This window comes from Microcaecilia unicolor, unplaced genomic scaffold (genome assembly GCF_901765095.1).
Source record: "Microcaecilia unicolor unplaced genomic scaffold, aMicUni1.1, whole genome shotgun sequence".
NCBI lineage: Eukaryota > Metazoa > Chordata > Amphibia > Gymnophiona > Siphonopidae > Microcaecilia > Microcaecilia unicolor.
Window position 1 is genome coordinate 13,895 of NW_021963202.1, and position 15,437 is coordinate 29,331.

Genomic DNA, 15,437 nt, shown 5'->3' on the forward strand with positions numbered 1-15,437 from the left:
TTTCACAGCCACAAATCCATTTTTTTATTATCTGGAAACAGAAATGGCACTGAGATGGTTCATGACCGAGCTCAAGGCATTGCAAGCACCAATATCCTGCAGATACGGTCTTGCTGCACTTTTCACATTTTGTAAAGCTGCTGGGAGCTTTTTCTCTCCACACATATCACCAGAAAATATAGTTACAGCAAAATCATGTCTTGATTTTTAAAAAGGCCCCACTGTGATTTCATAAGGCCCAAAAAGTGACCTGATTGGAGGAACGCACACAAAGTAAAGAAAAGTAACGGGTGAAAATCCTAATTAGATACCTAATAGAGGAGAATAATTAAATTTGAAAAGGTCTGCATGATAGAAAACCTCTTGTCCAAAGTACAACAGAAATCGGAGATTATTAGACTTCTCAAAAATAAACAAGAATGAGGAGATTCCAATTGAGCATAAGCAGGGAAGCTTGTGCATATGCAGGGCTGTTTCTTAAGAGCTGCTAGAATATTCCAAGCTGAAAAGGTTTCTCTGAGTGGGCTGAATTGGATAAAGTCACCCTTTATCTGTAACGATTGGCTATTCTGCTGTTCCTCAGATGTAACGATTGGCTATTCTGCTGTTCCTCAGAGAAAAAACTATCAGTTTATTTTTTGTTTCTAATCTGACTTCTGTGTATACAAGTGGACTAATATAGCATCTATACTTTTTTTTTATTAAACATCAGCATCAAAATCTATCTGCCTACCTAAATAACTCAAGGCACTCACAGTTTTTTCTATTTCTGCAGCCTCCTCTCGTGACATGCGGTCCAGGAAGTCCTCATAATATTTTAATCCAATGGTTTGTTGGTTGGTTAAAGCAGCCTTAGTACGGATATCATCCAAACTCCGAAAACCCTTAAAAAAAAAAAACCACTAAAAATTAGACATAAGCTCCTAGATTCTGCTATTAGGGCTTGTTATACAGTATATTTGAAAGCATCTTTAAAGAGATGGTCTTTTTATACTTTCGAGCTGTCTTGTGCTTTATAAAGTTCTTTGAATGCAAAAAAGTATAAAATCTTTTATTTAGGGTATAGAAAATATTAGCCACTTATCAAATAATGAGGACAAAAGCTGTTAGGTACCAAATAGAAAAGATAGCTAGGAATATTCATATCTGATGACATGAAGATTGCCCTATAGTGTGACAAAGCAGAACAAAAAGTATATACTAAGATCCGATGTGAAGGATCCCAACCTTTGTCGGTACAAGATCCCTTTTTCAACATCCAAATGCTGAAGAGACATCACATTCCCATCAGCCTCATTCCCCTCTCTCAGCCTTTAATTTTTTCTCACCCATTCCTTCACCAACATCTCTGTCTTCCTTAGCTGTGCCACTCCCCATCAGTATCTTTTCCCTTAGTACCTCCACCAGCCCTCTCCATAAGTCTTTCCCTCCCTACTATTTAGTCCTACCTTACCCCACCAGTGTCCAACCACATAACCTTCCCACCAGTCTCTCATTCTATCACATCTTCACTAGTTCTCTCTCCCTCTATATCACAACAGTCTTTCTCCAAATTTTCCTTCACTAGTATTTTCCTCTTACAAGCCTTCCCTCATTAGTCTCTTCCTCCAATCACGTTGCTAAGCCACCAGTCTTGTTCTCTTTCCCACCCAGCCCTTCTGCAGTCATTTTTTTTTGTTCCACCAGTGTTTCTTCTTATCTCAGCCCAGTCCCTCTAATGACTCTCCTCTCCAGTTGCCAGTCCACCAATCCTCCCCTCTTCGGATCCATAGCACCAAGTTTTCTCCCCAGCTTCTCCCTAATTTTGTACCCATGAACCTGCAAGTGATTTTTTTTTTTAAGGGAAACTTCCCGCAGTTTCTTTTAAAACATATTCTGGGGTTGTAGCTGTTTAGGTAGTGTAAATACTCACAGACTTTAAATCTGAGGACATCAAAATGATCTCTGGTGGCTATGTGCCCCTCCCACTCCATATGTTGATTTATGGTAGCCAGATGTCCTTCCTATACCTGCCCATGATCTCTGGCAGTCATTTCTCCCCACTGCCCTCTCCCCATGGCTCATTCTGAAGTAACCTCCTGCCAGCCCTGCATCTCCTTACTCTTGGCCCCTCCCATCAATTAATCCTCTTCCTCCCGCACTCTCCCATAATTCCTTCCCAAGTGTTTTTTCCTCTGCTCTGCTTTTCCCCACAGTTGGCCACTTCCCAAGTCCCTTTCCCTCCTGCACTTCCCCTATGGAGCCTTCCAGAATGCATTTCCTCCTTCACTACACTACAAAACTCCTCAACACTTGGACCCTTCCTGCTCTCTCACCTCTAGGGCCCCATCACTGGTTCTATCTCTCACACCCTACTCCTCCTCTACCCTTGATCTTTTCCGGAGTGTTTTCCCTTTGCCCTCTGCCCCTGCATAAGAACACAAGAATTATCATATTGAATTGGGTCCATCTAGTCCAGTATTTTGTTTGTGACCAGTTCAGGTCACAAGTACTTGACAAAGTCCCAAAAGTAGCAAGATTCCATGTTACTTAACCTCATGGATAAGAAGTGGCTTATCTTAATAACGTTTATTGACTTTTTCTCCAGGAATTTGTCCAAACGTTTTTTAAACCCAGCTACATTAAATGCTTTTGCCACTTGCTCCGACATTGAGTTCCAGAGCTTAACTATACGTTGTGTAAAATATCGTATCCTATTTGTTTTAAATGTGCTACTATGTAACTTCATAGTGTCCCCTAGTCTTTGTACTTTTTGACAGAGTAAACAACCAATTCACATTTACCTATTCTACTCCATTCAGAATTTTACAGACTTATAACATATCTCCCCTCAGCTGTCTATTTTCCAAGCTAAAGAGCCCTAACCCCTTTAGCCTTTCCTCATGAGAGTTGTTCCATCCCCTTGGTTGACCTTCTTTGTACCTTTTTACATTTCACATTTATTTAATAACCCACCTACAATTGCAGATGGTGTAAGATACACATTTTTAAAAAATAAATAAAAATGTCTAGGTGATTTACAGTAATAACAGAGAAAATAAATAGGAAAAGACATAGGAGGAGGCCTAGGAATCAAATGTTGGCTTCTTTTACAAAGCTGTGATACGATTCCTGCGTGGCAAATGAGAGGAAGCCCATAGAAATTGAATGGGCTTCCTCTCATTTGCCACAATGGGATTAGCTAGTATGGTTTAGTATATAAAAAAAAAGGCCCTAAGTAATTCAGATTTAAAAAAAGGTGATAGCAGGGATGAATCTGTTCTAAAATACAGAAGGGAGGGAGGAGGTGAAGTAGCAGACATGGACTACAGTGCAACTACATCTTATTTGAGAAGCGTTGACCAGAACTGCACACAATTCTCAATACTTGATCCATTTTTTGCCCCCTCCCTCCTGCTTTACCCCCATTGTCCCTTTTCAGGTACTTTCTACATTTATGGCACCTTCCTATTTATTCTCCCCCTAATATCCAGCCCACTGTGGTCAGCAGTTTTAAAGCCACTCTTCAGCCACTGGTTGAATTAGTTCTGTTTTTGCATTTTTTAACTTCAGCTGTAATGTTTTTAACATTCAATATTGATTTTACTTTTATGGATTTTTTTTGTAATATGTGTGTATGTCCATTTATTTTTAGACTCTTGGGGCAGGCATATTTTGCTGAAACACGGTGCCATGTCAAGTCTTTTAATGGTTTCTCATGAATAAATTCTGTCTATGATACTTTTCGATTCCTCTGTGATCTTGGAAGCACCTTGTTGTCTACACTACTTCCTCGTTAACCCTGAATTAGATCTGGACATTCAATGCCAAGCCTAATTTGGGCACTGGCATTGAATATCTGGGTCATGTGCAGCTGCTAGCAGTTATGTGGGGTATTGGCTGATATTCAGACTGATGATTGGGTAACTAAGGGCCCTGTTTACTAAGGTGCGTTAGTGTTGTTAGCGCGCCTATACTTAGCACACACATTAACCATGTAGGCCCCTACAGAGATATTGTAGGCGTGTTAAAAATGTTTACACGCCTATAATGCTGCTTAGTAAACAGGGCTCCAAGCAGATTAAGGCAGCTTTTTTGCTGTCCTAACTTTATCCAGACATTTACCTGGAGTAAATCCTTGCTCTGCTCTTTCTCTACCCTGTCACTAACCAGATAGCTCCGCAGTGGTCACAGCTGATAGCTTCTTTGCCTGGTGAAATCATTTTGAATATATACCCTCTCCTTTCAGCACCCCCTAACCCTTACACTGCTTCCATGGTCCTTTCTTGAATGCTGGCCCTGTCCCCCCCCCCCCCCCCACACACCCATGGCTCCTTTCGGATTGTCTTTTATTCCATCCAATCCCTCCTGCCCTTCCCCTGTGGCCCCTTCCCAAGTTCCTGCCCTACTTCCTATTCATCTCTCCCACAAACCCCATTCCCAAGTGCTTTCTTCATCCTGTTTCCCTTTAGCTCCCTCCCTCCCCAACCTGGCTACACTACTCACTTAATGCAGCTTTTATTGCTGTTAGCAGAATAGCTAGAGTGCATGCAGAGTACTCAGAAATTCTTTATGGTTATGATTTTGCTTGGCTCCTATGGTCATATGAAACAGCAGGTGTTAATAGCAGAGGGCTTCTCATCTGCCTCTTAATGTGGATTCAGGCTCCTGGTGGCGGTATTCAGCCATGTTCTTTTCCACCTGTTCTCCATGCTCATTCAGGCTCCTGTAGGCAGATGATCAAAAGCCCCACGCTGGTCCAAACAGAGCTCTAAAAATAGCACTAGAATAGCACAGGGCTTTACCGGACCTACAATCAGAGATAATTGCATGCAAATTTAAGCACGCAATTCTCTCTGATCATGGGGTAGAAGTGCGGGAGGATTGTGCCTCAGCATGCGCTCGGGGGCTCTGATCATGGGGTGGTAGTAAACGCAGGCGCTAACAGCCTCTAAAGCCTGCATTTGCTTCTGATCATTGGCTCCCTGGTGCTGGTGATCAGCTACAATTCTTCCTACTTCCTCTTACACCAGTTTGGGCTCCTTGTAGCAGCAACAGCTGCAGTCTTCTACTACTTGCTATATGGGTCTGGGCTCTTAAGACCACTCTTGGCATGGGGATCAGGCAGCAGTAGCAGCCTTAAAGCAGAGCTCCTCAGAGGTGAGGTCAGCCTGTTCTTCTCAGCAGCTGTAATTTGGCTGCATGCTGAGATGCACTCCCTGTGATTGTCTTGGTTTTTAAAAAGGCCCCACTGTGATTTCCCAAGGCCCAAAATGTGACCTGACTAGGGGAACGCACAAAAAGTAAAGAAAACTAACTTGGATGAAAATCCTAATTAGATACCTAATAGGGGAGAATAATTCAATTTGAAGAGGTCTGCATGATTGCAAACCTCTTGTCCAAAGTACAACAGAAATCAGAGATTATTAGACTCCTCAAAAATAAACAAGACTGAGAAGATTCCATATGAGCATAAGCAGGAAAGTTTGTGCATTTGCAGTGCTGTTTCTTAAGAGCTGCTAGAATATTCCAAGAATTCTATTCTTCAACGAGGTCAGATTGCTCTTATATCTTTAGACTTGTCAGCTGCATTTGATCTCATTAACCACATACTTCTACTTTCCCGTCTTCAATCTATTGGTCTGTTGGGTCTCACGCTAGCTTGGTTTACCTAATTTTTGACTAATCATGTTTATTCTGTGTCAAACCAAGGTATTTGTTCTGTTGACATTCCTCTCCTTTGTAGAGTTCCCCAGGGTTCTGTTTTGTCTCCTCTATTGTTTAATATCTTTCTCAGTCCCTTAGCAATACTATTACAAGACCTTAACATTAAGTTCTTGATACAGGTGATATTCTGATTATTTATCCCACTTCTCCACTCTCTCCTGATTTGACACCAGAGGCATTAGTTGCTCCCTCCTAGTGGTTGGATGACCATAAACTGGTTCTGACTCCTTCAAAAATGATTGCATGCTGGGTAACTGGTTCCCTAACTCCCCCAGCTATTCCATTACTATTATGTGGTATATCAGTTGTGCCAGTTTCTTCTTTCTGCTATCTTGGGGTCATCATTGATTCAAAACTTTCCTTTGATAAGGATTTTTCTGGTTACGTAGGATTCATTCAGTTAGATGTTACTTGGATTTTGCTTCTATTCACACTCTTTTCCATGCATTTGTCCTCTCAAAAATTGACTATTGCTACACCATTTACCCTGGGCTTCCAAAATTTCAGTTAAGACATTTACAGACTCTTCAAAATACGGCTCCTAGAATGCTTCTAAGGGCTACACATTTTGATTCAGTCACTCCTCTTCTCTCAAAATTACATTGGTTACCAATGCTCTTTCATATCCAATTTAAAGTTCTGTTGTTGACTCATAAAGTTCTTCATGCTGGAAAGCCATTTTATGTGTCCAATGTTATGCCATATACACCCCTCTCACAATAAGGACATAAGTACTCTGCCTTCAACTAGATACATCTACCTGGAATTGACTAGGTCAGCTGCCTTTTTTTTCTTGCTCCAAAACTTTAAATGATCCCCTCCCCCCCCCCCCTCTGGATATTCAAACTGAACAATATTTACCTAATTTTAAAATCAAATTAAAAACTCATTTCTATCAATTGACGTTTGGGTCATAATGCTGTAGAGAGTTCCTGTGGCAGGTTTAGAGAGTTTGGGCCAATTTATTTTTATTTTTTATTGTATTTAGTTAAATAGTATATGGTTCTTTAGTTTCAGTGTAACTTTCCAATCAATTAATGGCATTCTTTACTCACTTTAATTTTTTTCTTATTTTATTTCTACTCATTTTATTGTGTTTTATCTGCTTATTATACTATTGTAAACCGCTTTTATCTTGACTGAAGTAATAACAGTATATCAAGCTTTAATAAACATAAACATTGTCTACATAACTATATACTAGAAAACCACTGTTCTTCAATATAAACTCCAATGATTGTAAAATGGTCTCTATATATAAAAGGCACCACCAACGTTCTATGAAGCCTCCAGCCGGAAGTGTGAAGGGGGAGAGATATCCGGTTTCCCCATGAGTGTCTGCCCCGCCCTCGCTCTCTCTGTAACACAAACAGTGAAGGAAAAAACACAGCAAAGCAGGAAATCAAATCGCTCTCTCTGTAACAGTGAAGGACTCAGAGGGGGGGAGGGGACAGCAAAGCACAAAATCAAATTGCTCTCTCTGTAACAGTGAAGGACTCAGAGGGGGGAGGGGAGGGAGGGAGGGCAGAGGGCAGGGACACACACACTCCCACTTGCACACAGAAGAAAACCTTGCTAGCCCCCGTTTCGTTTGCATCAGAAACGGGGCTTTTTTACTAGTGTTAAATAAATAGGGGAAAGGGGAGAACCCTGGGGAACACCACAAGGGTTTGACTATGCTAATGAAAAAAACTTTTACCTTCACCATATAAGATCTGTTTGTTAAAAAGCCTTGAATCCATTTCAGAACATTTCCTGCTATACCTATAACTTCTAAATTTGTACTAAAATGGCATGAACAACCACATCAAATGCTGCTGAAAGATCGAATTGGAGAGGCAAAGCACTATTCCCTTCACTTAACAAGACTCTAATATGATCCAATAAAGAACTAATTACTGTTTCTGTGCTGTACATTGAATGAAAATCAGATTGTGATCTATGCAAAACCTATGAATAACCAAATAACGTTCCAACTATAAAGTAACCAAACCTTCTGTGAGCTTGGTAAAAAAGGTTATTGAAGCTATTGGTCTATAGTTAGAAGGCAGATTTGCCGGTTGTTTAGGATCCTTTACTATTGGAGTAATTATTATTTCTCCAAGAACTGCTGGAAAAATGCCCCAGAAAGCCGTAGTTCGATCCAATCAAATAAATAACCAGAAAAAGCTTCTGGAACTGATTGTATAAGAAACGAAGGGCACAGATCCAATGCACAATAAGAAACACTGTACTTTTTATAAAGACAAATGAAATCACACCAGAGGGAGGTGGAAAAATTCAACCAGATTCAAACAGCTGGTATACAATCCTTACTAGAAAAAATAGGAAGCTCTGAGGTCAAATCATAGAAAGGCAGTATATCAAATCTCATACCCCTTTTCCCTTATAATATATTTTTGGATATAGCCCATGCCTTTTTTTCAGCTGTAGCTCAAGGTGAGTTACATTACAGTGAGGTTTTTTTTCCTGTCCCCGGAGGGTGTACAACATTCTAAGTTTTTGTCTTATATAGATCAATGACAAGGAGCACAGCTCCTTGGAGGTCAAATCCACTTTCTCTTCCTCTTAAAAGCTGCACTTCAGTTGTCTCCTGTCTGGCAGATGCCATGTGATGATTTTGTGGTTTCTTTAAGGGTCCATGACCACTGGCCTAAGCAATGAGAGAACTGAAGCTTATCTGGGACCAGTGGGGTAGCCACGGGTGGGCCTAAGGGCTCAGGCCCACCCAACAGTAGCAGATATTTAGCTGTAGCTGGTGGGGATCCCAAGCTCCGCCAGCTGAAGACTTCCCCCTGATGGTAATGAAAACACTACTCTCCACGATACTGGCACCTGTGTACTGTATGCTCAGTTTTCAGTCATGCCCGCTTCAGATTACCAAGGTGGAAAGAAGCATTTTCCCGCCAGCTGAGATATTTTTTTGGTGGTGGTGGGGGGAGAACACTTGGTGCTCACCCACTTCTTGCCTAGGCCCACCCAAAATCTGTTGTCTGGCTACGCCCCTGTCTGGGACAGATAAAGAAGTAATAAAAGCACAGAAGAGAAATATAGGTTTTCCAGTGACAAAGCTGTAGCAACTGGGTAGACTAAGAGGTTATCTGTAGTCAACTTGTATATTAAATGAAAGGAATGATTTACTTGTTGGTACCACATCTGGGCTGTCTTAACACCAACTCCCCATATATTTGAAAACACCTCTATCACAGGTACACTCTCATTGATGTGGTCAAGTTTGCGCAAGTGTCCACTCTCCAAGATCTCTTTAATTTTCTCAGCCATTCGTTTCCCAATTCCTGGAATTTTACATGCTTCCTAAAAATGCAAAGGAAAGCAAGTAACAAACATTTAGGGGTCAATGTTCAAAGATATGGCTGCTGCATAAAGACACGTATCTTAAATTAATAAATAAAACTAAAAGGAAAATATAGACTGTCTTCCCAGACTCCTAGGGTCATGCAAATCAGTTAACAAGCATTAAACATTACAATATAATAACTAAAAGAGAAGGAAACATAAAACAAAATACATAAACAGACCTCAACATATGACACGCTAAAGAGGCCAAATATCATAAACCTCCTTTTGAATACTTCCATAATGTTTATCTATAGCCAAATTGTACAGTTATTATTATCCAGGTATAACTGGCAATCTGCTTATCTTTATGCCCAATATCGAGTAGCTCTATCTATGTAGGCCTAAACTCACATGGATAACGTATTCATTTAAAGTTACAACTGGCCCTAAATGATAAGGTTTTTCATCCAGACAGAAGCTACATGAATTTACATAAATTTTGGCCTTGCTCTTGGAATGATCCACGCCGCTACTAATATTATATGGATAAATTTTGGTCATATATGGAATTATCCATCAAAATGTATCTGTTATCAGGCTCTGAATTTTTAAAGAAATGTATACAAATGGCATAATGTGCTGGTTGTATGAGTTCTTTCAGCTACTGAGCTGCTAAATTCTTTGCACTGAGGTTTTAATTGGTACTAATCTGTCTGTCACTTTCTTAAAGAAACAAATGATATTTTTTCAGTTTATGGAATATTATGAAAGTGAGAGATTCTATAGCCAGGAAAAGGATATGATTTGTTTGAAATTCATAAATTTATCAGTATAAGAAATCACTATTCAAATTTATAAACACTATTATAAATATTCAGTAACATTAAGACATTGTAAAAATAACTTCTCAAGATAGCTGAGACTGAATACTAGAATTCTGTAGGTAGTATATAGTAACTTGCCTTTAACTTACAAATAATATCCAGTTATCAGCTCCATGTGTGCAACATAAATGGAGCCTACATTCTGGAACATGTTTGAACATGTAAGTGGATTACCAGGGTCTCATTGAGCCCTCTTGAACTGTATTGAAAAGTGGTATGGACTGCACATTAAACACAAAGGGGTAAAGTCAATAAATGGTACCGAAATGTAGGTGCCGGGATGATGGCGAGCTGAACATGAATTCTATAATGGCAGTTCTATGCAGAACTGCTGTTAGTGGAGGAGTAGCCTAGTGGTTAGTGCAGTGGACTTTGATCCTGGGGAACTGAGTTCAATTCCACTGCAGCTCCTTGTGACTCTGGGCAAGTCAGTTAACCCTCCATTGCCCCTGGTACAAAATAAGTACCTGAATGTATGTAAACCGCTTTGAATATAGTTGCAAAAACCTCAGGAAGGCGGTATATCAAGTCCCATTTCCCTTTCAGAATACTATCACAAGTTTGCAGTTTCGCTTCTAACCTTAGGCACGAGTAGTTAAGCCATGTCAAAGGCTGGTGTAAGTGCTTGTGCCTAACTGTTGGCAGTTAGTGCGTAACCCCAAGTATTTATAACTCATAGGCACACCAGGGGCGTAGCCAGACACCCAATTTTGGGTGGGCCTGGGCCCAAGATGGGTGGGCAGAAGAACTCCACGCAGTCCTACAGGTGATTTGGTCTCTCCTTCTCTCACCTGCGTGCCATAAGGTCTCAAATATCCCCCCCTCTCCCGCATACCTTTTAAATAGCAGATTTTCACTGGCAGTGAGAAGCAACTAATACACACTGGTTGTCATGGTGGCCCTACAGCCTTCCCACTGCTGCAACTTCCTGTTTCCACATAGCCGGGAATACATCAGAGGGAAGGCTATGGGGCTGTTGTGAGCAGTATGTATCAGTCGCTGCTTGCTGCAGGTGAAGATCTGCTATTTACAAGGTATGCAGGAGGGACAGTTGGGAGTTTTCAGCTAGTGGGGCTTCGGAATCCCTGCCAACCACATCATAGATGTGCTGCTACTGGATGGGCCTAGGCCCACCCTTGGCTACGCCACTGAGGCACACCCCTATCCACCCATGCCCCCTCTCACAACCATGCCCCCTAGAAGTTGTGCATGACAGAGATTGCGCATGCAGCTTCTAAAATAGCGACTAAACTTAGTTGTGTGGCAACTGCCAATTAACACCATTTTAAGCCAATAATTGGCAATTAACTCCAACAGCCAATTATTCAATTAAGTTGTGTGTGTGCAACTGCTCTTATTCTATAAATTGAGTGCTCAACTTTGCATGCTAAGCATAAAGTTGGGTGCACAATTTTATAGAATTAGGGGCAACAATTATTGGGAGAATGCTATGTCTGTGTGTAAGTGTTTATGTCTAATCTCATAAGCCTTCTTCCCTTTAGCAAGAAGGATAAAGAATTAGCTGCAAAACTAAAATGCATAACGAAGATTTCTGTTACCACAGTATCTGTGCACAGTATCAACTGGGTGTAGCAAAAAACATGCTAAGGTCAGGATGTGATCAACCTTTGACGGATGTATATGCAACTACACTTCCCAGGATCTTCAGTAACAAAATCAAATTGCCAGTGTAAGTTCTATTCCTTCCTCATATCTAGAGGTAAGGAGTAGATACTGCAGTTTATCAAGTGAGAATTCCACTCTATCACTGAAACCAATCATTACAAACATATTAAAATTCTCAACTTACCCTGCAGTCTTACCCCCTGCAGAGTTTAAAAAAAAAAACTTTGCAGCATTTTCTTTAGCACTAACTTTACCTGGTAAGAAGTGACAGGTTTATGGTAGCTTTTAAGTGCGTTAATTGCTTTTGAGTAACCAAGTGCTCTCCATTTGTCTCCCTCAAATGTGTAAGCTTTTTCCAGGACTTCCAACTTTTCTGTAATTGAATGATTGTGATTTTTTTTCTTGCTATTAGAGGACTGAGCACAAACCCACTTCCCAGAGATGGCTGACACTGTGGAGGCACAACTAGATTTTTCTACAGTTGGAGTAAGATGTTGTCCTGAGATCAGTGCATCCAGATCTCCCTGAGTGACTTTGGTATCTTCATCTTCACTTCCTTCATCATCTGAAATATTCTTTTTAGAAAACGGGAATATGTATTAAAAAAAAACCACATAGAAATAATTTAAGACATAATTGTTATAAGAAGCTATAATGTGATTTTTGTAGTTTTGTGAGCCTCACCTACTCTCATCACGTTTCATTTTAATGGATTATCAAGACTCAAAACCTAACAAAGATTTTCTCAGTACTTATGCTGCAGCATGAGAGGCCTATATAGTGGAATATCTTACTTTATAAGAAAAAAAATCTTTCCTTTTAATCATACCAGTCCAGTCCAGACTAGTGGGTTATGTCCATTCACCAGCGGAAGGAGACAGAGAAAATCGTTCCAAGTAACCTGCCCCTTAAGAGTATCATGCAGCCTGGAATGTTCCATATTTCAAATAGCCAAGCAATGGTGTTCTGAAGGTCTAGAAGAAAACACAGTTAAAGACAAACTTGCTCGGAGCGCAGGACTCCACTGCCCCTATGTGGCTGTATGCAAATGCAAACCTCTGCTCACAGTAGATTGAACGTGAGGCAAAGCATCACACTGGGCACGTCCAGATCTACCCCCAAATTCAGGGAAAGAAGTCCATGTCCCACCAGAAACAGTAGTCATACAGAACTGATACAGCAACAAGTGGCAGAAGGTGAAACAGAGAAGATGTTCCTAAAACGACGAACTGAACAGTGCCGCAGTAGGTCCCACTGAATCCCAGCACACAGGAGAATCAGGCAAAACCTAAAGAATCAACACACTGAAAGACATCAGTCAGGGAGGGTGTCTGGTCTGGTATGATTAAAGAAAAGAAAATTATCAGGTAAGAGTATAAGTTTTCCTTCCTTGTCATCTATACCAGACCAGTCCAGACTAATGAGATGTAGCAGAGGGCGGGAGAAACTGAAAAACCCAGAAGGTTGAACAACCAGTCAAACATACAAGCATAGGAAAACTCAGCAGTATAGAACAATCCAAAAGTGCGGGCAACTAGGCTACAAGCGTGGGACTGAGGCTGACACTAGGGAGGCACCTATGTAGCAGGATGTGGTACGAATGTCCCGAATAATAGAAGACAATGCACCCTGCCCAACAGAGGCAAAAGATGCAGCAAAGATGCTAAAGGGCTGAAACACAGACACGTGTGAGCGGAGAGACCTCAGTGAGTTTCAGAAGAGCATCAATGAGCAGGAGAAGCTATTGTCCAGCTGAACAGAGACATTTTCCCACTAGAGAGAAGAATAAGAGAACCTGAATCCCCCTGTGAAAGGAAGAAAACAGCTCTAGCAACAGAGAAGGAGCAGAATCCTGTCTTGGTGGCATAGGGCACACTTCTTCTGACCCGGGCAGGAGAAAAGCCTTACTCCCTGGCATGCCTGGCTGCCTCGAGGCTAAGATGCTTGGAGGAAGTGACCCTACTAAGGAACATTCAGCATCAAACAGGTGCACCACCCCTCATAGAGGAAAAGAGGCAAGTCCCAGGACCACCCAGACCCCAGGAGGGAATCAAACTCCCCAGGACAAAGAGAGACTACAATGGAGAACTGAGTGAACCACCTCTCTTGAATGTACCCAAATCTCGAGGAGAAGAATGAAGAGCAGGGCCAACAGCATACCTGGGCCCAGCTGCACAGAGGAACCCATCCTGGGTAGAGAGTACCCACCAAGCCAGCTCACCATGAGACCGAGCAGAGATGCAAGCAATATGGCACAACAGAACTATGCTGGAAGAACAGGAAAGGAGGAGTGTCTACTATCTCGAGAAGAAGCCAACCTCTATGGATCTCCCCAGTTCTGTGGATAGGCCATGAAGCCACTGTGAATCAACAATAGATGCATGGACATGGTCAAACTCCTGAGATGGTGAGGTGACTCACCAACCGCAATGGGACCCTGTCAAGAAATAGAAGAAAGATGTGGACAAGAGTAATGGCCAACATGTGGCAATGCAGCCCTGGTCTATATTCTGAGCTGAGGTATGCACCATCTACACAGAAGGCACCGCACCCAACCTGCAGAGATGATGCTGCAGTCTTCAGGCAGAGAGGGAGCTTTGCCCAACAGGTAGAGATAGAACTGCGCTCAACAATGAAAGCTGGAGTAGTGCTCAACCGGCAGAGAAGGAAGAGCACTCAAAGGTGGCGACGGAGCTGCACACTCAACAGGTGGAGACAGAGCTGTGTCCCGAGAGACATCCACATCCCCCGGACACAGTGCAGAGAGGGAGGCTTGCTCCACGAAGACAGAAAACACAGTCAACAAAGAGAAAGAGAGAGCAAAACAGTAGGCACCATGCCTAGAGGGAGTGATGCCCACTAGGCAAGGACCAAGCAGCAAGCTATCCACAAACATCGAACAGGGCAAGCAAGCCAAGGAGAAGCTGTGGTCCACATTTGGACAGAGACACGACAACTTGTAGAAAAGTCATCGTGGCCATGCACCTGGCCAGAGAGGCGCAGACCCTGCCACTAACTACACCCTCTCCAAAAGACATTACACGATGTGATACCCACAAGCGAGCCTTCTCGGGAGTAGTCCCCACACTCTGGAATGCATTGCCTGAAAGGCTCCGCTTAACACAAGACTACCTCTACTTCAGGAAGCAGGTGAAAGCTTGGCTCTTCAACCAAGCCTTTAATGGAAGAAGTAACTAACTTGTTAGTCTCACTCACACACACAAGGATTGACTCGGGCTGCACATACTGCAGCGGGACATGTTTATCCACTCCTACCCTAGCTGAGATAATATTTAACCATCTCTCTAACCTCACGCGCAACTTTCTTCAAATCAATCAGCTTACTTTCTAATTCTTCCTACTTTCTTACTCATCTATATGTTACAACTTTGCTTTACCCCCTCACTACCAATTATAATATTCTAGTACATATTGTGTTGTCATTGCAAGTAGTATACCATGCCATACTTTGTACTGTTGTTTGAATATTTTTACTGCTCTAATTGCCCACTGCTCATGTTTGATCTATTCCTACAGTACACCGCCTTGAGTGAATTCCTTCAAAAAGGCGGTAAATAAATCCTAATAAATAAAGCAACTGCACTCACCATCCAGAGAGTGAACTGCGTTCCCAACACAAAAGGAGGGAGTGCCAAAATCCACCATGGCCAAGGCACTGGAAGCTTGAAAAGAGAAATCCACCTGCAACCTGCTAGAATCCCTGCCCAGAGCCTCGTGGTCAAGAGGACAACACGGAACCTTGCCAACGGGTAGCAAAGGAAAGGCACAGCCACTAGAGAGCAAACCCAACACAAGAAGGCCTGCTCCAAAAGAAAGGAGAATGCAGTGGTGTGAAGTTGAGCAACGGTCCCCCATTGAAGTTGCCCCCCCAGCAAGGAGACACTAAGCTGAGGCTCAGAA

The 15,437-nt window shown here is 42.0% G+C and overlaps 1 protein-coding gene across 1 annotated transcript in view; it reads right to left on the bottom strand.

Moving 5' to 3' along the window:
- Positions 1 to 733: 733 nt before the first annotated feature.
- The window catches only part of LOC115459069 (DNA polymerase lambda-like), a gene marked incomplete at its 3' end in the record, with an annotated part of 42,139 nt that continues 27,435 nt past the window's right edge, over positions 734 to 15,437 (bottom strand). Inside the window, exons 5-7 of the mRNA XM_030188934.1 lie at positions 11,771 to 12,091; positions 8,848 to 9,021; positions 734 to 884 (exon numbers count right to left, since the gene is read on the bottom strand). Coding sequence (XP_030044794.1) covers positions 734 to 884; positions 8,848 to 9,021; positions 11,771 to 12,091 — 646 coding nt within the window. The remainder of the gene's footprint in view (positions 885 to 8,847; positions 9,022 to 11,770; positions 12,092 to 15,437) is intronic.